General features: G+C 35.8%; 1 protein-coding gene across 7 annotated transcripts in view; it reads right to left on the reverse strand.

Moving 5' to 3' along the window:
• Positions 1–23,575, reverse strand: part of LCLAT1 (lysocardiolipin acyltransferase 1) — a 196,531-nt gene that overhangs the window by 82,034 nt on the left and 90,922 nt on the right. For all 7 annotated transcript variants that reach the window (XM_008952516.4, XM_063594638.1, XM_008952517.5 and 4 more), the window contains one exon: positions 949–1,095. In XM_008952516.4, the coding sequence (XP_008950764.1) occupies positions 949–1,095 (147 nt within the window). The remainder of the gene's footprint in view (positions 1–948; positions 1,096–23,575) is intronic.

The following is a 23,575-nucleotide window of genomic DNA, read 5'->3' on the forward strand; positions in this document are numbered from 1 at the left end:
ACTTTCTTGAAATCCATTGGCAATTCCTGGCCTATACAGTTTAAAATCTGGTAGCTAGGTGTGGTGGTAGTATCTGGTGTAGTCCCAGATACTATAAGCTTGAGCCCAGGAGTTCAAGGCTGTAGTGAACCATGATCATGCCACTGCACTCCAGCCTAGGCGACAGGCTCAAAAAAGAAAAAAAAAAAGTTTAATATTTAGGAAGGCCGAAAAGTTATAAACATGTCTTCCTGTGTCCTTGCTACAACTCAATGATGGCTGAGTTTTCTTGAAGAAGGGCAAAGCTATTCCTGCTTGTAGCAAGGATAGGGCTTAAATATCAGGAGAAAGGTAACCTACTAACGTAAATCAACAATAACTGAAATTAGTTACTATCAGATCTTTTTCTTATGAGGAAGATGCTGAGGAGTAGGAAGGGTCTAATGGATAAATAAATACCTTAGAAGAGGATAAGAGAATATAAACAACAGGTAGGGGAGGATAAACATTAACCTAAAACATGATTTTAAAATTACACTTACATAAAGATAAAAGCCTGATATTTTAAAATATATTCTGAGGCTTAAAATATAAAGTTCAAAGATGGCAAGTATGAATAATATGACCGCTTGGAGTTGCCTACTATAAATTCAATGGGCTAGAAACCAAGAGTTCTGAGTCCTGACATGCTATTGATTAACTGAGTGACCTTAGGGATGAGCCATTAATTTTTTGTTTTGTTTTGTTTTGTTTTTTTGAGATGAAGTCTCGCTATGTAGCTCAGGCTGGTCTCAAACTTCTGGACTCAATCCATCTTCCAGTCTCAGCCTCCTGAGTAGCTAGGATTCCAGGGATGGACCACCACACCTGGAAGAGCCCTTATTCTTGTTGGTGTTCAGTTACTTCATCTGAGAAATGAGAAGTTTAGACTACATGATTCCTAACTTTGCCAAACCCAGGCTACCTTACCTGTGAGATCAGTCCCTTCTGGGAATATGAGGAGTTGAAGTGGTTCACGAATATCACAAAAGTAATCAATCATGTCTTCGAAATGGCTCTTGTCATCCTTCCATTTCCTATGAATGAAGATATAGGCAGCAGCCTGCATGGCCCAACCTAGAATCAATTTAACAATAAAATTTACCTGTAATTTTATTGCCAATATCCACATATTATTGAATACAATATTTCAGTTTTCTGGTTTTACTATATATTATTTATTATTGTAAACATTTCATGATATAGCATAAATTCAGCACTGATCTTGGGTTAAATAACTAACATATATATAAGAGAATATCCTAAAAGAGATTTGGTAATCCTGAGGTTTGCAAAATTCTCAAAATTATCTTTTCAAGCGAAAACTAGCTATTAAAATATTAAGGAAAGAATTTTTCCTTAGTATTTATCACTAACTTATCCAAAATTTTAACAATCCTAACTAAACAGATATTTTAACCAAGATATCTATAGGAGATAAAAGAATGTGTGCTGACAGCTTACAGAGCAGTAAGCAAAAGACTGTCGTCAAGTATATAAGCATTCTCTTTAATATTTCCCTTCTGATACTACTCAAGTCTCTAAATCCAACTGCTATTTTCAATGTTAGCCACTTTCTATGTCATTGAAAAGAAAAGGGAAATTGTGCAATGGTACTAAACACATTAATCAGAGTGTACACTATGACTACATTCCTTTTCTCTAGGGCAAATCACCCCTGCTCTTTGAAGAGGGAGCCCTAGATGTGCCCTGTTTTAGATGACCAGCCATCTCCCCGGCCACAATGACCAGACTACTACAGTAGATACCTAACTGAGGCAATCAATCCAATAGTCTGTCCAATAGCCCACAAAGCATGAAGAGCTTGGACAAACACAGTAAATACCTAGGCCAACCAAATGTTCCCCCTCAGAAATTTCACCTAGGACCACAGAGAAACCAGACAAGTTGGTAGGATACAGTCAAATGGACAGACCAAAGAGCAGAGGGGCTGAGGCAGGATAAAAATAGCATACAAGAGGCCGCGTGTGGTGGCTCATGCCTGTAATCCCAGCACTTTGGGAGGCTGAGGCGGGTGAATCACCTGAGGTCAGGAGTTCGAGACCAGCCTGGCCAACATGGTGAAACCCTATCTCTACCAAAAATACAAAAAATTAGCCAGGCGTGGTGGCAGGTGCCTGTAATTCCAGCTACTCAGGAGGCTGAGGCAGGAGAATCGCTTGAACCCGGGAGGCAGAGGTTGCAGTAAGCTGAGATTGCACCATTGCACTCCAGCCTGGGCAACAAGAGTGAAACTCCATCTCAAAAAGAATAAATAAAAGCATATTAGAGTGAAGGGCAAAAGCCCCCTAAAGCTGACTATGATTCATAACTAAAGACAGTTTTAATCTCCACAAGTCCTAGCCAGTCTACGGATCCACCTCTTGGATATCCATGAGAATCCACCTCTCTTCCTGCCATGCAGGAATAGAGGAATAATAAACTCTTATTATTTCAGCTGGCAGTTCCTTGCAAACAAAGAACGTAACTAAGACAACAGCTATCATCATTTGGTAAATACAGCAGAACCCTGATAATACATATACATAATCATTAAATTATTTACCAGTGATTAAATACACACATAGCCGGGCATGGTGGCTCATGCCTGTAATCCCAGCAATTTGGGAGGCCGAGGCTATGGATCACCTGAGGTCAGCAGTTCAAGACCAGCCTGGCCAACATGGTGAAACCCCATCTCTACAAAAATACAAAAATTAGCCAGGCATGATGGCAGCTGCCTGTAATTCCAGCTACTCGGGAGGCTGAGCGGGGAGAACTGCTTGAACCTGGGAGGCAGAGGTTGCAGTGAGCTGAGATCGTACCATTGCACTTCAGCCACACAACAACATAGTTGGGCAATGGAGCAAGACTCCGTGTCAAAATAAATAAATAATACACACACACACACACACACACAAACACACACACACACACACACACACACACACACCACACTTTATTTGGCCTGGGTAAGTCCAAACTAGAATACTGTATTTTACATATATAAATAAGCATGTACAAAAAAATTCACTTCAGTGTATAAGTCTTGCTGATAAGCATCCAGTTACTAGTCACTATAATGTCAGTCTCATTCACCAATATTGGACATGACCGCACACTGCCCGCTCCCACACATCTGTCCTTCATCTGAGGACACTTAGGCCCACAGAGCAGTGTGTGTTAAGTAGTATAGCTCTGGAGTGAAACCACTACAAGCCAGCTGTTCACCCTTCAGACTCAAATATAAAATGAGCACAATGCAACAGTATTTACCTGAGGGGGATTGATGAGAGAAACAAATAAGATTATTTAGCACAGAGTGTTCAATGGGTAGCTATTATTAATTAACAAGTTACAATAATATCAAGAATATTACATCAAGGATTGTAAAATGTAACAAAAGAGTTCCTATTCACAACAGCAAAACCAAAATGTGCAGAAATAAACCTAATTAACTTGCAAGAGCCACATGAAAACAATTACTTAACTAGAAAGAGATGAAGAGATTATACAATGTTTTTGAACTCAACCAGTGATGCCAATGATCTCCAGTGAAAATTTCAGTAGCATGAGGGTGTGTGAGAATTTGGCTGACAAAGCCAAAAATTAAATAAAGCTATAGATTATCTATAATAATAAAAAGGTGAGAATATTCAAGATAACTTTGCAATAGAATAATAAGCAGGAAAGACATGAACCATTAAACAAGTGTATTATGAAGCAACAATGATTAAATCAAAAGTACACCTGCAAAAACAGGTGAATGGAAATGAATGCAAGACTTAGATAAAAGTCCTTGAATATGTTAAGGATTTGGTATACAATAATGACAGAATTTCAGATAAGTGGGTAATGACTGAGTTGGTGTTTTTTAAACATTTTTATAGAGGTATAACTTACAGTGAAGTGTGCAGATAGTAAGTATATATAGGTATAGAGCTTAATAAATTGTCACATATACATATATGCCTGGCTATCACCCAATTAAGATATTGAACATTTCTAAAATACTCAAATGCTTCCATGTGTCCCATTTCCAGTCAATACTTCCCCTCCCAAAAGAAAACCAATACTCCAACTTCTAACACCACAAATCATATAAGTAGAATCACACAGTATATATTCTTATGTATTTTGCTTCTTATGCTCAATATTTTGTCTATGAGATTCATCTATGTTGTGTGGCAGTATTTTCTTCTTTGCAATGCCAGTATCAATATAACTGCTGGTGTCAATTATATAAATATACCACTGTAGACCAATATACAGTTTATTTATACTTCTTATGAAGATTCCTTGTCTATTAGGAATAAAGTTAATATAGATAATCTTGAACCTGTCTTTCGTTAAACCTGAGCACCCATTTCTGCTAAGTAGATAACCAGCAGTCAAACTGCTGCCTCATAGGGTTTATGTCTGTTCAGCTTCAGTAGATAGCACCAGTTCTTCAAAGTGATTATACCAATTGACACTCCCACTGGAAAAGTATGATCATTCCGATTGCTCTATCTATACTTTCCCCGACACTTAATCTTAGGAGTTCTTTTCATTTTAGCCATTAGAATTCATGTGTAGTAGTTCTGATTCACATTTCCTATACAATAATGCTGGACACCTTTTTTTTTTTTTTTTTTTTGAGACGAAGTCTTGCTCTGTCACCCAAGCTGGAGTGCAGTGGTGTGATCTCGGCTCATTGCAACCTCCGTCTCCTGGGTTCAAGCAATTCTCCAGCCTCAGCCTCCCGAGTAGCTGGGACTACAGGCACATGCCACCACGCCCGGCTAATTTTTGTATTTTTAGTAGAGACGGGGTTTTGCCATGTTGACCAGGCTGGTCTCAAACTCCTGACCTCAGGTGATCCACCTGCTTAGGCCTCCCAAGGTGCTGGGATTACAGGCATGAGCCACCACACCTGGCCAAATGAGCTCCTTTTCATATTCAAATTAGTCGTTCAGATTTCTTCATTGTAAAGTACCTCTTCAAACCTTTTGTGTATTTTTTTAATTGATTTGTCTTTTTCTTAGTTTTTAGGATATAAAGTCCATCGGGTATAAACACAGACACACACATACACATATACAGAATATAAATATATACTCTTCTCCATGTACTTGGTGTTTTCTGTGTCCCGCTTAAGGAATCTCTGCCTGTCCCAAACTCATTAGGACGTTATTCCACGTGTTCTTCTATTAGCTTTACTGTTTTAACTTTCACTAGTTCATGATTGATACATTTCAAATGAATTTTTGTGGATTATGTGAAGCAGAGGTTAAAATTGTTTGTTTTCTGAATGGATATTCAATTGACCAGTGGTAATTATTTGAAAGGCCAAGAGATTATTAATTTAAATAAAACATTTTAAAAGCATTATAAAAGAAATACATGTACTATAAAAAAAAGTCAAATAATACAAATTTAAGTAGACTAAAACATAAAAATACTCCTTTATCACCACTTCCCTCAATCCTACTCTACCAGTCATAATCTCTTATTTGTAATCATGATTAAAAATTTGATGTGGGCAGGGCACAGTGGCTCACGCCTGTAATCCCAGCATTTTGGGAGGCCGAGGCAGGTGGATCACCTGAGGTCAGGAGTTCGAGACCAGCCTGGCCAACATGGTGAAACCCCGTCTCTACTAAAAATATAAAAATTAGCCAGGCATGGTGGTGCATGACTGTAATCCCAGCTTCTCAGGAGGCTGAGGCAGGAGAATCGCTTGAACCTGGGAGGCAGAGGTTGCAGTGAGCCGAGATTGTGCCATTGCACTCCAGGCTGGGCGACAAAAGTGAAACTTTGCCTCAAAAAAAAAAAAAATTGATGTGAATTTTTCCACTCCTTGAAAATTTGTTACATACATGATTGGTGCTTTTAAAAAACATGTTAGTTCCAGTTAAGACTGGTCATACACACACACACACACACGATCATACCTTCTACACTGTCCTACAATGTGTTTATTTCATTGACCATGTCTATACATAGGGAATTACTTCATTTTATAAATAACTGCATTGTATTCTCTGTAGCAATTCTCAAGCCAGTTTTCTCTTTCTAATTTTCCAAACTTGTATGAACTGAGTTTTGTGAAATACAATGAGTTAGTAGAAAAATAATCTCACACATGGATGTGGTAACAATGTCACATTATTATAAGAGTTTCTAGGCCGGGCATGGTGGCTCATGCCTGTAATCCCAGCACTTTGGGAGGCCGAGGCAGGCGGATCACGTGAGGTTGGGAGTTCGAGACCAGCCTGACCAATATGGAGAAACCCCATCTCTACTAAAAATACAAAATTAGCCGGGCATGGTGGGGCACGCCTGTAATCCCAACTATTTGGGAGGCTGAGGCAGGAGATCGCTTGAACCCAGGAGGTGGAGGTTGCAGTGAGCCGAGATCGTGCCACTGCACTCCAGCCTGGTCAACACGAGCGAAACTCCGTCTCAAAAAAAAAAAAAAAAAGACTTTCTAAATACTTACTCTATTTCTGTTCTTATCTTATTGTGGAATATTAACAGTTTGCTGACTGGTATTGTTATACAAATCATACTTTAATAGCACTGCTCTACAGCAGAGATACACCCTGATTATCTAATACCCTGTTATCATTTAGGATACATCCTGAGAATTTCTTGTCTTTATGATAAAAGTTTATGCTGTTCACATTTATTGGGATATTTTTTTCTTTTCCTGATAGCTCATTTTATGTTTCCTGTTTATTATACTCCCTTGTGGTTTTTTGCTCCCCCTACCCTGGTCCATTTTTCTCCCATTTTCTCTCTTAATTGAAATTAATTTCCTTTGTTCCCTCCCTTTGTTCTCTAATGTGGAAAGGAGCAAGCTATGGCCCATGGACCAAATCCACTCTGCTGCCAGTCTTTGTATATATGGCCCACAAGAAGAATGTTTTATGATATGAAAAAATTACATGAAATTAAAATTTCAGTGTTTATTTATAAATAAGGTTTTATTGGCACTCAGCCATACTCATTTGTTTATGTATACTGCCCATGGCAGCTTCATTGTTACAATGACAGAGGAAATAGGTACAACAGAGATAGTATGGACCACAGCCTAAAATATTTATTACCTAGTCCCTTACAGAAATAGTTTGTTGCCGGTCACGGTGGCTCATGACTATAATCCCAGCACTTTGGGAGGCCGAGGTGGGCGGATCACAAGGTCAGGAGATCGAGACCATCCTGGCTAACATGGTGAAACCCCGTCTCTATTGCCCCAGCTATTCCGGAGGCTGAGGCAGGAGAATGGCATGAAACCAGGAGGCGGAGCTTGCAGTGAGCCCAGATCGCGCCAGTGCACTCCAGCCTGGGCGACAGAGCAAGACTCCATCTCAAAAAAGAAAAAAAAAAAAAAGAAATAGTTTGTTGACCCCTATTGTAGTGGTTTGGAAATTGTATACCCTATTTTCTTCTTTTAGAATTCGCCCTTAAAATTTTTTCACCCTTCCATTTTTGACAAATGTATTTAAACATCTAATTCTATCAACATTGGGTTAATAAATAATAACCCCCAAACAAAAAAGCATGCCCTCGATTCTATCACTAATTAAAGAGTTTAGTTTACATTTAAATTTCTTAACATAGTAATAGTATTAAAAAGGATATGCTTTCCTCTTGCCTTTCTTATAAGATTTGTAGAAATCACCCAACAGTTGCAAAAAATACTATTTTACTGCAACAGCAATTATATAATAATTACTGTATTATTATAACTAACACATTCCTTAAACTTGACAGAAACATTTATTATTATTTAGATTTGACCATAAGTTTGCGGGCTTCTTTGCTCATCATTTCTTCTTGTTGCCTATGTCTTTCTGTTAGTTCTCCTCAAAATAATTTCTTTTAAAAAATGTTTGGGTCTTTGCATTCCTGAAATGTATTTGTTCTGTTCTCAATTTTAGAGGCTAGTTTGGCTAAAAACAGCATTTTGCGGTTCCAAATCATTTTCCACTGAGAATATCAAGCTATTTTCTATAGTTTTCTATCACTGAATATGGCTAGTAAGAAATCTAGCTATACAAATTTGTACAGATAACTTAAGTTTTCCTAATCGGATAATTTATTTCTTTCCTCTGGAAGCTTTTATAATTTTCTCTTCACCCATAGTTTTATAGAAATTCATCAGTGTTAGTCTAGGTATGGAACTTTTTTCATTAATTCTGCTCAGCAGTTGATAAACTCTTCCAATATTTGAATCTTTCTTTAATATAGAAAACATTCCTTCTGTTTAAGAAAATATATATTTTTTTCTCTTCATTCATATTTTCAGCTGGAAGTTCTGTTAGATGTTAAAACTTCTGGATCTCTCCTCTCATACTTTTCATTTCTTTTGCCATTTGACAACTTTAAGGATAATCCCTTGGCTTGATCATCTAACTAATTTGTCAGCTACACCTGTTCTACTAATTTAGTTTATTTCAAAAATCATACTCTTAATCTTCAAGATTTGCAAATGGTCTTTTTCATAGCAGCCATTTTTAGGAACAAATTGTGTAATTACAATAAAAAGGTTTACTGTGTGCTTACTATATGTCCAATATTGTTCCAAGCATTTTTCATTAATTCATTTAATTCTCAAGACAACCTTATGAATTAAGTAAAATTATTATCCCTATTTTATGGATGAGGAAACTGAGAGACATGAGGGCTAAAGACATGGTAAGTGGTAAAACCAGATTTTAAACACAGGCAGTCTGACACCAGACTTGATATTTTTAAATCATGGTACTAAACAACCTCTCTGCATAGATACTTGAATCTTTCCACAGGTATTAATTACACATAGTTTATATTCTCCTTAGAGAATTATTTATTCGTCAGAGATTAGATTTTCCATTTTTTAGTATTAGATACTGTTTAACATTTTCCTTAAATGTTTACTAATCCTGCAGAGTCTCATATTTGTAAAGGATGTTCTAGACTGAACAATACTGACAGGTTGAATGTATTTCTGCATTGCAAGTGAGAATACCTCTTGCTCCCCATGTGGGATGGAAGTGGTAGCAATATCCATGAGGTTTTGCTATAAACTTTTCTAATATTTTGTTACATATCTTCTAGAAACTCCAAGCCAATGTTTCTAAATCTTTTTTACTTCTTTTAGCTTAAATGTTTTTCTCTTTTTTTCCCGATAAAAAAATCACAGGAATACCTGGCAAGGGTTTTGGGTTTTTTTCCATTTCATTGTCATCAATGCAAATTGTATCCATGTTTAAAGTGTTACTCAGATTTTTCTTAATGTTAAGATCCTCAAAAAACACATTTTTATGACATTTATTTCATATTTCTATGAGCTAATGATAGCGCAACCTGTATCTTTAAAATTAGTATATATAATTTGTCTTTTTCATACTTTTCCACTGCAGGATATTCTGTCTTTAACCTGAATTTCTCAGACGAGGGCTGGGAGTCTGGCAGGTTTATAAAGATAGAATCTATATATACTGGCATAGCTCCACTACCACTATCTTCTTTCTAAAACCTCATTTACGTTATCAGCATCGCCTTCTCAAAGCAGTTGTAAATAATCCCTCGGCATACTCTATTGTCCAAACCTATCTCATCATTTTAGAACCTAGTTTTGACTTACATTCCCTTTTACCAAGTTTTAGCGTTGCCTAGGGGGAGAAAAAAATAACCATTTACTTGAATGTGTATTTTGGCATTATGCATTCTTAATAAAAAGTAAGCCTTTTCACAACTTTTTTTTTCATCTCAGTGTAGATGAATATAGTTAAGGGAATAATGAAAACATCAGCACTACTCACCTAATGCTCTAATAACTCAATCTCAACAATAGGGTAAAATTTATCACTGTTGTCCTTGTAGTAACTCAATATAGCATCTACTATGGCACTATGAATATGACACCAGAAGCAAAAAGCAGGGCGGAAGAAAGATAGACAACTGCTCCTTCGACATTATTTTCAATCCTGAATAAACGATGTGGATGCAACCATGGAAATGCTACCCATAGGCCTCTATTAAATGAGAATGAACAATAGGAACAGATGCAAATTTTATATAAACTTTTATCACAAAGATCATAAGAAAATACTGTATTTACTGGGTATGGATCTGTCCATAATTAATAGTAGTTATACAAATAAATCAGGGAGTTAAGTAACAAGTAGTTATACTTTTCAGAATTTCAACTTTTATTAGGGTGCTAAATGCTGGATAGATAAAGTTAAGGAAGATCTATCTTTTCTGAACTCACATTACAAACTGGGTAATGCTCTCCACATCCCTCTTCTAAGATGATTAATTTCCACGAAGGCTTTTAAAAACTCTGATGACAGGTAATTTTATGACATTTTTGCAGCAACAATCCTGTTGTAGTATGCCTGTATCATTAGGTTTCAAATGTGACTGTGCTGAAAATACAAGATAGAAATCAAAGTATAAAATATGAGCAAGTAATAATTACATAATATTCTAACAAACTTAATTCTAAATATAATTTCAAACTTGACACACCAAAAAGTGGAGAAAAATGGAGAAACCACTTGTACCACAAATTTCACTAGACTCCACAAACATAATCATATACACATGCAGACAGTAAAAATTCTTGCTTGACACTGAGGCTTCTTGGTCGTGTTACAATTTTGGGGTTCATGTTAACATGAGAGAAACCAAACTCATCTTTCATATTATATGAGATTGGAAATTTGACCAATTTTCTACATGAGCTATTATCTGAGATATTTCTTCCTGTTGCAAAACTGATTCCTAAGTACATTCCTAGCTTTGCACACTGAGAGGACCTATAATCAAAGACATCCCAGTAGCAATTAACATATGGTAGGCAGAATAATCATCCCCCAAAAGATGTCCACATCTTAATTCCTGGAACTGTGAAGGCACTGTGTTATATAGCAAAGGGGAATTAAGATTGCTAATCAGACGAATTTAAGGTAGTGAGATTAGCCTAGATTATTCTAGTGGGCCCAATGTAATCATAAGTGTCATTAAAGGTGGGAGAGAAACCCCATAAATATATACCTACTATGTACCTATGAAAATTAAAAATAAATTTTTTTTAAGTGGAAGAGGGAGACACAAGATGACTTAGTACTGATGTGAGAAGGACTCAACCAGCCAATGCTGGCTTTGAAGACAGAAGAAGGGGCCACAAGCCAAGGAATGTAGGCATCCATTAGAAGCTAGAAAAGGCTAGGAAACAGATCCCATACCAATCCTACAGAAAGAAACCAGTCCTGCCAATGCCTTGATTTCAGCCCAGTAGAACCCACATCAAACCTCTAAAACTGTTATATAATAAATTTGTGTCCTTTAAACCACTCTATATTTGTAGTATAAGCTGCAATAGGAAACTCATACAGAGCATAGTAAGTGCCTAGATTTTAGTTTCTCACATCATTCTTCAAAAAAAAAAAGGGATCTAGGGCTCCTTAGAGAAATGCTGAGTCTAGGGATGGGGCAAGGAAAAATACAAGATGAACCTGGAGAATTTAACGTGCCAAAAAAGTAAGTGGTTAAAAGAAAAAAGATGGTAGTATGTCAAAAGGACGTAAGAGCCAACCTTCAGGAACTCCCAGGCTAGGCGCAGTGGCTCATGCCTATAATCTCAGCACTTTGGGAAGCCAAGGCAGGAGGATGGCTTGAGCCCAGGAGTTCAAGACCAACCTGGGCAACGTAGCGAGACCCCCCACTTCTCTACAAAAAAAAAGTTGTTGTCTTTTAAAATTTATTTTAAATTAGCCAGGCAAGGTGGCATGTACCTATAGTCCCAGATATTAAGGAGGCTGAGGCGGAAGGACTGCTTGAGCCCAGGAGGTCAAGGATGCAGTGAGCTGTGAACGCACCACTGCACACCAACCTGGATGACAGAGCAAGACCCTGTCTCAAGAAAAGAAAACTCCCAATGGCCAAAGCTGGCCATTACTTTCAGCAGCAAAATAATGATAGTACCAGATTATAATCTAAAAAATAAAATAAATATCAATGAGTCCATATTGATATAATTAAATTACTAATTAAATAAATGGGGAGTAGGGGCAAATTTTTTCCACAGAAGTATGAATAATATATATAAATAGTCTGCACTCCAGGAAGTAGAGCTTCATTCCTTTCCCCCAACAGCCAGCCTTTGAGTGTGGGCTGTGCTTAGTGGATTGAGTATGTAAATGTAAAGGGGAAAACAGCATCTTTGCAGTAAAGAAACCTGACAGATACCATCTTAACTAAGTGATTAAGATTAACATCACCAGTGATAAGCCATGCTGATATCATGAACCTCTGACATGAGAAGGGTACTCCACCTCTGCAGTATTCTTCCCCCAAGCCTACAGCTCTAGTCTAATCACAAGAAAACATCAGACAAACCCAAACTGAGGAACATTCTACAAAATGTCCAACCAGTACTTTTCAAAGGCACCATGAAAAGCAAGAAAAGACTATCACAAAATGAAGGAAGACTAGGAAGATACAATGACTAAAAAGCAAGGTGGTATTCTCAATTGGATCCTAGAACCACAAAAGGACATTAGTGGAAAAATTGGTGAAGTCTGAATAAAGTCCATTGTTAATAGTATTGTACCAAAATTAACCTCTTGTTTCGACAGATATACCATATAAGATGTTAACATCAGAGAAGCTGGGTGAAAAAGATAGGAAAATTCTCTGTACTGTTATTACAAATTTTCAATAAATCTAAAATGATTCCATATAAAAAGTTTACTTTAGAACATCTATTTGTTGATGCAAACTTCTGTTTGACTAAAAAAATACACAAATAATGGCCATTTTCCATTCAAAATCAAGGCCTAAATAATCTTACTTGGAATTCGCTTACTATACCATATTACTTGGTTGTAATAATTGAAGATTATCAGTAACAGCATTTCTAAAGATATAGTTTTGACATTATTTTCATTGTGGAAGAACATTTTTAATTCTTGGCTACATAATATGTCCCTGCCTGGTATTCATTACACAACAGTGTAACACTCAGAAACATCTGACTTCAAGCATAAGGAAAATATTTTCTGTAAGATTTGTTATATGAAATAAATGGATAAAAGTCATATATTTTTAAATGACATATATAATAAATACAACAGCTAATTCATTTTCCCCCAGGTCTTACAATGTTGCCTTTCTCTTTTAAAATACATGCACAATTTACAGATACTTAGCCCCAAGACAAAGAACAACTGAAGGCCTGGAAGTCAAATTATCTATTAAAGTTACCAACTATGAGATACAGAGGGTTCATCTTGCGTATCTTTTCTATTATTATTGCAAAGTGCCATTTCAAAGTTGGTTCAAAACTGATTATTATGTGATTTATTTCATTTGTGCTTTTCCACCAAATACAAAGCAGATTCAAAACCCTAAAGCTCCCTCCAAATTCTGTATTTCTTTCTACTGAAGTTACCATTATAAAAGCATATCTTTTAGATAATTTTAGAATGTAATTATTAATTTAAGCAAAGGAATTCCTCAATTTTCAGCAGACCTAAGGGTACTAAAAGTACTAGAGGTGAAATTCGCTTCCTAGCTCACATCTGGGATATCTAGCAGCCTAACGCAATGTAAATTTGCTGAGGTATTAGAAATAGTACACATCAACAGGATATCCAATTTAGGTAACAAATTGCATTAATGTCAGTAAGTGATTGATTAGATAACCTTAAAGCTCCCAGCCATTTCTCCTGGCCAAAGAAACTGTCAACTTCACACAGCTCAGGGCTTCAGCTCTGTTCAGAAGTCAGATAACACATTCAAAACAAAAGCTTCATTTAAGTTACTTAGATTTCAATGCCATCCTAAAAAATTACTTAGTTCTCAATGTCATTCTAGAAAGAAAGGTAATCCTGGTAAACTGCCTGGCAGAAGATTTAAATGAATTGAACCTTTCTTTTCTTCCCAATGGAAGAAAGTAAAGGCTAAGCTCTAATTTTTTATCTTGCCCAAATTCCTTTCTAAGGGATCTAGGGAGTCATGCCCTACAAACCATAAATTCTCATCACATGAGCTTTGTTTAACCCTGTATATTGTGACTTATTTTCCAGTCTTACTCAAGCATAACAAGGGAAAAAATCAAAATGTTTTACCCCAAAATATATTACCTTGCCATACTTTGAAATTGCCTTGCAAAGTTTTTTGTGGGAAAAATCCACATTATATAGATAATCCCCTTCTCCCTTTGTTTTCCTTCCTTTCTTTCCAGATCTAGGAGATAATCAGCTAAGAGCCAGGCACCCTTTTAAATCTGACAAGAAACATTTTACAACCTGCTCTCTCTCTGAAGTTTGCTATCTGAGAGATTCCTCTGCACAAAAAAACCTGTTCTCCGCAATCCTTTACCATAACCTAAACAATCCTTTCCATTAATCCCAGGTCTTCACATAAACTCGGCCAATTGTAAACCAGTAAATGTTTAAATTTACCTATAGCCTGGAAGCCCCTGCTTTAAGTTGTCCCACCTTTCTGAACCAAACCAATGTATTTCTTAAATGTATTTGATTGATGTCCCATGGCTCCCTAAAATATATAAACCCAAGCTGTACCCCGATCACTTTGGGCACATGTTCTCAGGACTTCTTGAGGGCTGTGTTACGGGCCATGGTCAATCACATTTGGCTCAGAATAAATCTCTTCAAATATTTTACAGAGTTTGACTCTTTTCGTCAACAAATGTATATCCCCACTACTTACCACCCTCCCGGCCATGCATCAAAACTCATCTCGGCCAAGCAATGCTGGCAACCAAAACTACAAAGTCAACAATTACCAAAACTTTATGTTTCAAATACCAATAGAATTGCTAAAATGAAATAATCTGTTATATATCTAAAAATAAGCAGAGATGTATGTGTGTCTTCCAGGCAACAGAACTAAAATATGTTTAATATATTCTACTTTATTTGATGGTTTTCATAAAAATTTTCATTCATGACTAGCATTAATAAAATTTACTGAACGAGTAAATCAAACAATGGATACATTTCTTATGGCTTGGTGAAATAGGGGAAAGCAAGTTACATCAGGATGCTTTTGGCTATAAATAACAGAATACCAATCTAAAAGTCATATAAACAATTTGGGTTTACGCTTCTCACATAAAATAAAGTCTGGCCCCAATGCTAGTTCAGGAGCCAGGATCTCCCACTCTACTATGCCATCCTCCTGATGTCTGAGGACCTCCCCCTCTTTGAGGGAATGCAAAAGTTCCAAGCCTCATGTGCTAACACAATACTGTCCACAAGCAGAAAAGAGTGGCACTGGACCTTCATTGACTTCTTTCATCTTATTAAGGAGGAGTATCTTTCCCAGAGACTCCAACAGACTCCCATAAGACCCTTTGGTTAGACTGGCTCAAACAACCATCCCTGCTGACAGGAGGCTGAGAAAGCCAGTATCTGGTATTTTCATTCTCTGTCATAGGATGTGTGCATCACAGTGGTTCACTGTTAAGATTAGTAAAATACTACTTCTGGCCTTTAGTTATTAAGTAATATGTGGAATAACACAGAGGAAGAAGGCTGTTGTGAAGCTTTATATGATTAGTTAATAGGATACCATAATCTAATCAATATAATAAAGAAGGCCAGGACGTCAGAAAGTTTGCTGTGACAGTAATAGCTATAGCATAGTTAATAAGTAGCTAGGAATCCTTGACTAGAAGCCCCCTTTGAAGAAAGAGTCACAGGTGGAGCTTCAAACACACTAGCTGCAGAGATTCATTCCAGGAAGGCTCAAGCTGTTGTTACTTTTGGGTAATAAGGCACCTTTACCTAATGTAGGTAGCAAAACTAATGCCTATGATTGCACTAAAGGAACTGGCAGGAGTGGAGTGTTACTGAGTCCTGTGGGGGCTCAATTTGGGAAGGGACAACTAGCATGTGAGTTTCCTGGCACAAAATCACCAATAAGATGAATCTATTCATCTTAATACATTCATCAATAAGATGAATCCATTCATCTTATTCTTGTTATGAGCAGGAGGGCAGCATGAAATTGTGTTGAATTAAAAAAATAACCCACCAAACTGGATAGAGTCAAAAATATTCATGACTTTGTTCTAATTTTAGTGAATGTCTGTTTTAAGTAGGAGGAAGCTGGGTAAGAAAGGGGGAGTTTTCCTTCTCACAGGAGGTAAAGTTAGGCATTATAGATTTTAAATATGTCAAATAGACATCTATTCTTTGTGGCTAACATGTGATAGTAAATAAAATTAAGGTGACTTCAGTAAATTTAGTAATTCTTAAAACTGTGTTAGCAATGGCACATTTATTTACACAAATTTATTGTAATGTTTATAAATACATCAATAGACTACAGATCAAACTGAAAATCTGACCACATGAGTCTTTCCAATTCCCATATCACTGTATTGAACCACTTTCATGTTAACAGCAGCATGCATTATAATCATGTTCCTATAGTGTAGTAAAAAGGTAAACAACACATTGTAAGTGAGTTGTTTTTATTCATGATCTCTAAAAAGAAAAATTCATATGTAAAAATACCAACAGCATGTAAAATAAAATTCTAATCATTTCATCAGATTTGACTAAAAAAATTATTTAATATTTTGGCAGTTTATATTCTGGGAGGCTGAACTTCTGAACAGCTTCCTATCCAGTTTCCATTATCCTGTGAAAGCAGACCACTACAGGAACTTCTACATATCCAGTAACAGTCTTCGTATGTCTTGAAAAACTGAGAATGGATGAAAGCACTCATCAGAGGCCATGCTGTTCCTGCTGGCTTCTCTCTGATCTCACTCTGAATAATCTAGATATATCACAATGTGGGCCTTTCCTAGTTTTCACCACTACACTACATTGCAGAATGTAATGCTTTAGAATTCCAGAATTATATAACAATTTAATATGAAATCATGAGGTCATATCAGGAAAATTTCTGGCTTAATCCATGACTTGGACAGGTTTTAAATCACTATCTCTTTAATATTACTCTCCTTTTCATGCTTTCTAAAAGGCTCAAACTCTTTTCTCACTCTAGAGTGATTAATGATAAAGAGAAACCAAGAAGCCATGAGTTGGGTACGTACAATTGGCACATGCATTTCCTGGCACAAAATCACTAGGCAAATGGACTTTTTACGACAGTTTTAAGTTTAATATTTCATTTCACTAGTTAAGTGGTCATAAAATTGGCCAAAAGTAAAAATCTACATATGCACCACCATCAGAGACAGCTGAACTCTATGAAACATTTTTTCTTAAAATCTATTCTGTATATCTTAATAAATTCTAAACACTTTAGTTAATTTAACAAAACTCTTTATAACTTGACCTGAAATCTAAATACTTTTAATGATTTATTTCCCACCCTGTTACATAGGTCTATTGCTGTTATACTTTAAGAAAAGAACTTTCTATTCTAAACTCTCATCCATTTCCCAACCTGGCACTACAGATACAGTGTTTTCCTTTAGTCAGTTGCACAAGAATTAAATAGACCAGATAATTATATTCTAAACATCTGGTAAGCAAACATTTATTTGAAAAAAAAAATGTGCATAGCAATCTTAAATACTCCCTAAAATTACACCAAATTGTCAACAAGCTAAAACTGGTATAGTCTCAAACAGTATATAGTTGACCACTACGATGCAACCATTCTTTTTCCTATCATTTCCTCCTGCAAACTCCAACTTTAATTCCCTTTTTAACTCTCATTGGCAAACATGCTGTTTTGTTTGCTGCTTACACTTATGCCTGGCTTAAATTACCTCTGTATTTGTTTGCTTTCGAGGTTCTAAAATCTTTTTTTCTCCAGTCCAAAATCTGTTCCCATTAGTAGTTTGCATTTTCATGAAATCCTATCAAGCTTACAAACAGTTAAGAGCCTACAATGGGTAAGATACTCTATAAGTAGCTTATAACTCAGGAAGGAAAAGAAAATAAACAAATGGAAAAGTTAAGAATGAAATACTTAAATAGGGGCTCAAGATGAATTTTCCTCTTGTCTTGCAGAAGGACAGGTTTGGAATGATAAAAATGACTATAGCAGTAAAGAGTAGGAGAAATAAACACTCAGTGGTGAAGGAAAAAGATTATGGACCTTAAGTCTAATACGGATTTCTGTAAGGTAAGGGGTAGGAGGGTGTATCCACCTTCATAAACCAATATCCAAAGTGGGCCTCAGGATAAACAAGAATAATCCCTTAGGCACAGGACACACATCAGGTATTCAAAGCTGATAGAAGTAACACACAGAGGGGAAGTTGAGAAGGACTCTAGCCCTACTGGGTATTTAAGGATGGGACTGAAGGAAGGAAAGGGTAATCCAAAGGACCAAGTGATCAGGAGCTCAGCTGCAACCTGGAAGCTACTAACAGCATAACTGGAAACAGAATATTTTTATATTTTGAGAAAAACTAGGATTTGGTAACTAATTGAAGAAAGAATGACTCAGGGATGATTCCTGTATTGCATAAAGAGAAACTAAGTAATCTCTAAATTATATGCCAACTCTAAAATCCTATGCTTCAAGAATCTTTCTCTTAATAGTTAAAAAGGAAAAAAAGTCCTTAAGCAGTTTCCATTTTCTAGCATGATGGAGTTAAGACCCTATCGGTCAAATCATCCCTGTAGAAAACAATGACAAAATTTGGACATAAGATAAAGGTAATCATCAGAAAGTACTAGAGAGGGAGCAGAAGCAGACAGACTGGTGGGAGCTCATGTTCACTTGTGGGAAGGGAGATGGAAAGCTCTAAGAGTATGTTCCCTTCTCCAAAGCTTTCAGCCTCGGGCTAAAGGCAGTCCACAGAAAAATATGTGAATACAACACACAACTATAGCAGTGCTGAAAGAAAATGTGTAGTCCTAAACACCTGTGTTAAAAAAGGAACATGGTATTAGATCAATGGCTTAAGCTTCTATGTTAAGAAACTAAAAAATTTAAAAAAAAGCAAATTAAGCCCAAAGAACATAAAAGTTAGGAAATAATAAAGATAAGAATAGAAATCAGTAAAACTGAAAACACAGATTGATGAGGGGAGGGAAAGAAATCAATGAAACCAAAAGCTGATTATTTTAGGGGAGAGGGGCAAACTCAATAAAACTGACAAAACTCCAGCCAGATTGAACAAGAAAAGTGAGAAATAAAAGAAGGGATTAACTACAGACTCTTTAAGCATTAAAAAATTAACAAAATATTATTAACAACTTGATGCCTCAGTTTGACAACTTAGATAACACAATTTCTTGAAAAATTACAAGGAGCAGATGAACTAAAGAATTCAATATCAACTCAAAAAATTGAGTTTGTAATTAAAAAGACACCCACTAAAAAAAACTCCAAGCTTAGATGGCTTCACTGGTGAATTCCTTTAATCATTTAAAGAGGAAATAACATCAGTCCTATACAAACTCTTAACAGAAAACACGCAAGGAGAGAACACTGACCATCTCATTTTATGAGGTCACAAACAGATAAATATCTCACAAGAAAAAAGAACAAAATCCCTAATGAATACAGATATAAAAACCCTTTAAAGCTATTAGCATATTGAATCCAAAAATACATTAAAAAGGTTAAGTGGAGATAATCCTAGAAATGTAAGGTTAGTTTACCATCAGAGATTAACCAATGCAATTTAACATATTAATAGAACAAGGGAGAAAATTCATCTTATCATTCTAAGAGGTACAGAAAAAGCATTAAAACCAAATTCGACACCATTTTATGATAAAAGTCACAGCAAATCAGGAATAGAAGGGAACTCCTCAACCTAATTAAGAGCATCTGTGAAAAATCTACAGTTAGCATTCATTATACTCAACAGTGAACGGCTCAAAGCTTTCTACCTAACATCAGGAACACGGCAAGGATGTCTGCCCTCAACACTTCTACTTAACATTATACTAAAAGAATAGCCACCGCAATAAGGCAAAAAAAAAAAAAAAAGCCATAAAAGTTGAATATTAAAATTAAAATAATATTTACATACAAGCAATGTGATTATGTATAAAGAAACCCTATGGAACCCACAAAGCATGTAGAATAGTTGAATTTTGAAAAGTTGCAAGATACAAAAATCAACTGCATTTCTATAAACTGGCAGCAAACAATTGGAAAGTAAAAATTTAAAACAACTCCAAAATAGCATCAATCAAAAATATTCAGAAACAAATCAAATGCAAGTTGTGAAAGACCTTTATATGAAAAACTACAAGTACTGCAAAGGGAAATTAGATTGAAAGAAATCACAATAAAAATCCTGAGGATTTTTTGAAGAAATTACCAAACTTATTTTAAAATTTTAATGGAGAGGAAAAATACTCAAATAGTTGAAAAAAATTTAAAAGAACTGCTGATTTCAATTCTTGCTATAAAATTACAGTATCATGACAGAGCGACATTGATGAAATAACACTTACCAGACAAATAATTTTCAAAAAAGGCGTTAAATTAGTTGAGTGGATAGTGGGTAGACTTTTTAATAAAAGCTGCTGGAAAACTGTATAGGAAAAAAATAAACATTGACCCTGCCTCACAATAAAAACTGAATCAAAATGGGTCATACATAAAGTTAAGAAGTAAGACCATTAAACTTCTTGGGAGGGGAAAATATTTGTGACACAAGGTCAGACAAAGAAAGAACAATAAGAAGAAATGGTTTAAAAAGACCTCATGAAGATAAAGTTTGCTCTTTGAAAGACAGGTTTAAAAAAAGTAGAAAGGTAAACCACAGTCTGGGGTAAAAAACTGCAAAAACCCTATCTATAAAGAGCCTATATCCAGAATTTTTGAAGAACTCTTATAGAGCAATAGTTAGAGAAGAAACAACCCATAAATAAAAGAGAAAAGATATGACTAGAAACATCATAAAACAAGCTATATGAATGGCCAATGAGCACAGGAGAAGAGGATCAAAATCCCTAGTCTTAAGAGAAATGAAAATTGAAACCACAGTAAGTTGCCACAACAAAGCCACAAAAATAGCTGAAGTTAGAAAGACTGATAATACCTAATGCTGACAAGGATATGGGACACCTGGAACTCTCTCTTACACTACTGGTAAAAATGTAAAAGGGGAAAAATTGTATGGAAGTTACAAAGTTACACACACATTTACCATATTATCCAGGGGTTTGGGTGCAAAAGGGCACAAGGATACAACTAACTTGACTGTTGTGAGTTACATGACGGTATGCAATTTAAAACTGGTTAATTTTATTGAATGTAAGTAAAACATTAGAAGTAATATAAAGGTATGGTAAATAAAACAGCATGGTACTTATGCATAATTAGATCAACAGAAGAGAACAGAAAGTCTGGGAACAGACCCTATAACAAATGGAAATTCAGAATAAAATAAAACCTGATAAAATGTGACATTTCAAACTAATCAAGAAAAGATTAATTATTCAGAAAAGAGTACTGGGCTTAGTAGCTATTTGGGGGGATAAACAAGAAGTCCCGTTCTCCTAGATTTTTTGTTTAATAACTTTTTTTTTCTTTTTTAAGAGACAGGGTCACACTCTGCTACCCAGGCTGGAGTGCAGTGGTGCAATCATAGCTCAATGTAGCCTTAAACTCCTGGGCTCAACTCCTCAGCCAACCAAAAAGCTGGAATTACCATGCCCAGCTCTCCTACCTTAGACCAGAGTAAGCAAGACAAGTGAAACCATAAAAGCATGATGGAAAAGCTAAGTTTGCTATAAAATCCAGATGACATAAAAGATTAATCAGTTTGACTGTATGAAAACAGTAGTTCCACTAGAAAAAAAATAACCTAAACACAGAAAATGGACAAAAGACAGAGAAAATATTAGCAACTCACACCCAGACAAAATGTTAATATTTCTACTGAGAATTTGTATAACCCAAAAGGATAAAGACTAACATTCCAATAGAAAAATGTCCAGTCTCATTGCCTTTAAAAAAAATAAATGTGGCCGGGCGTGGTGGCTCACACCTGTAATCTCAGCACTTTGGGAGGCTAAGGCAGGCGAATCATGAGGTCAGGAGTTCAAGACCAGCTTGGCCAACATGGTGAAACCCTGTCTCTACTTAAAATACAAAACATAGCCGGGCGTGGTGGCAGGCGCCTGTAATCCCAGCTACCTGGGAGGCTGAGGCAGGAGAATCGCTTGAACCCGGGAGGCGGACATTGCAGTGAGCCGAGATTGCGCCATTGCACTCTAGCCTGGGGGACAAGAGGGAGACTTCGTCTCAAAAAAAAAAAGAAAGGAAAAGAAAGAAAAATAAATATAAACCTACATTGAAATATCTTCTTTACCTAAGTTTGACAAAGACCCAGGTATTTCATAGCACCATGTTTTTGAGAGTGTAATGAAACAGCATATATATTGTTGTTTGACATATAAATTGATTTAATTCCTATGGATGGAAATGGACAATATCTCTCATACTCTGATCTAGGTTTCAACTCTTACTGATAAATTCAGTTTTATGTGAAATACTGCACAGACAAAGAAAATCACTGCAACATTATTAGTAAGTGCTGAAGATTGGAAAAATTTAAACAGTGGATGGGTTAAAAATACCATGTATCCTTAAATACTATGATATCATTTAAAAATAATGCAGCAATAGATACACTGACATGGAATAATCTCCAACATATATTGCTAAATACTTTTCTAAAAATATGAAGAACAGTGTATATATTTTGTTACACCCATTTCTATTTAACAAAATTGAGTGCAAGAAAACAATCTGCTTGTCCATGCATGGAATAGCTCTGAAAACAACTGTTAACGACTGTTTTGGGGAAACCGAGTGACTACAGACCCAGGATGAGACAAAAATGTATTTTCTGTATACAACTCTTTGTAGCTTTTGATTTTGCACAATGTACCTGTTAGTTATAATACATAAAAATTTAAGTAATTAGACATTTTATTTAAAATTAAATATTTTTATGCCTTGACTCTAGAACTAAACAGACCCGGTTTCATCATTTATTGCCACCCCATAGTATCTATGTGGAACAAGGCAAATTATTTAACATTCTTAAACTCCATTTTCTTTAAAAGGATTATGTTATGATATGCAGTTGTGACCTTTAAATAAGATAATGTATATAAAGTCCCTTACACAGTATTCTGTACACAGCACATAATAACAAATTATTAGAGATTCTTTTACCTTTTCCTTCTCCTGAAATTATACCCGAGTTGAAAATTTTTTTGACATCTAATTTAAGATGGACCATGATTAAGAAGTACAAACCATTTATCCAAGAGAAGATTCCTTAAAATGATTAGTGGACAGTTTACTTTAGCATGATCCATACATGGTAATCTAAGGTTTTTGTTTATATAGTTTTATAATACATGTTCTTAAATAAGTTGAAGATAGACCAGCCAAGCCTGTTAAAACAGTATATATAACATTAAAAGAGAACATTTAGTGGTGTCTAGATCCTGACTAAACATGCTTGGCTCTAAAGTTTCATTTTTAAAAAAATTAGCCAGGCATCATTGTGCGAGCTTAGATTAATACTTTTAGCTACTCAGGAGGAGGGTGAGGTGGAAGGACCACTTGAGCC

Source organism: Pan paniscus, chromosome 12 (genome assembly GCF_029289425.2).
Source record: "Pan paniscus chromosome 12, NHGRI_mPanPan1-v2.0_pri, whole genome shotgun sequence".
Classification (NCBI taxonomy): Eukaryota; Metazoa; Chordata; class Mammalia; order Primates; family Hominidae; genus Pan; species Pan paniscus.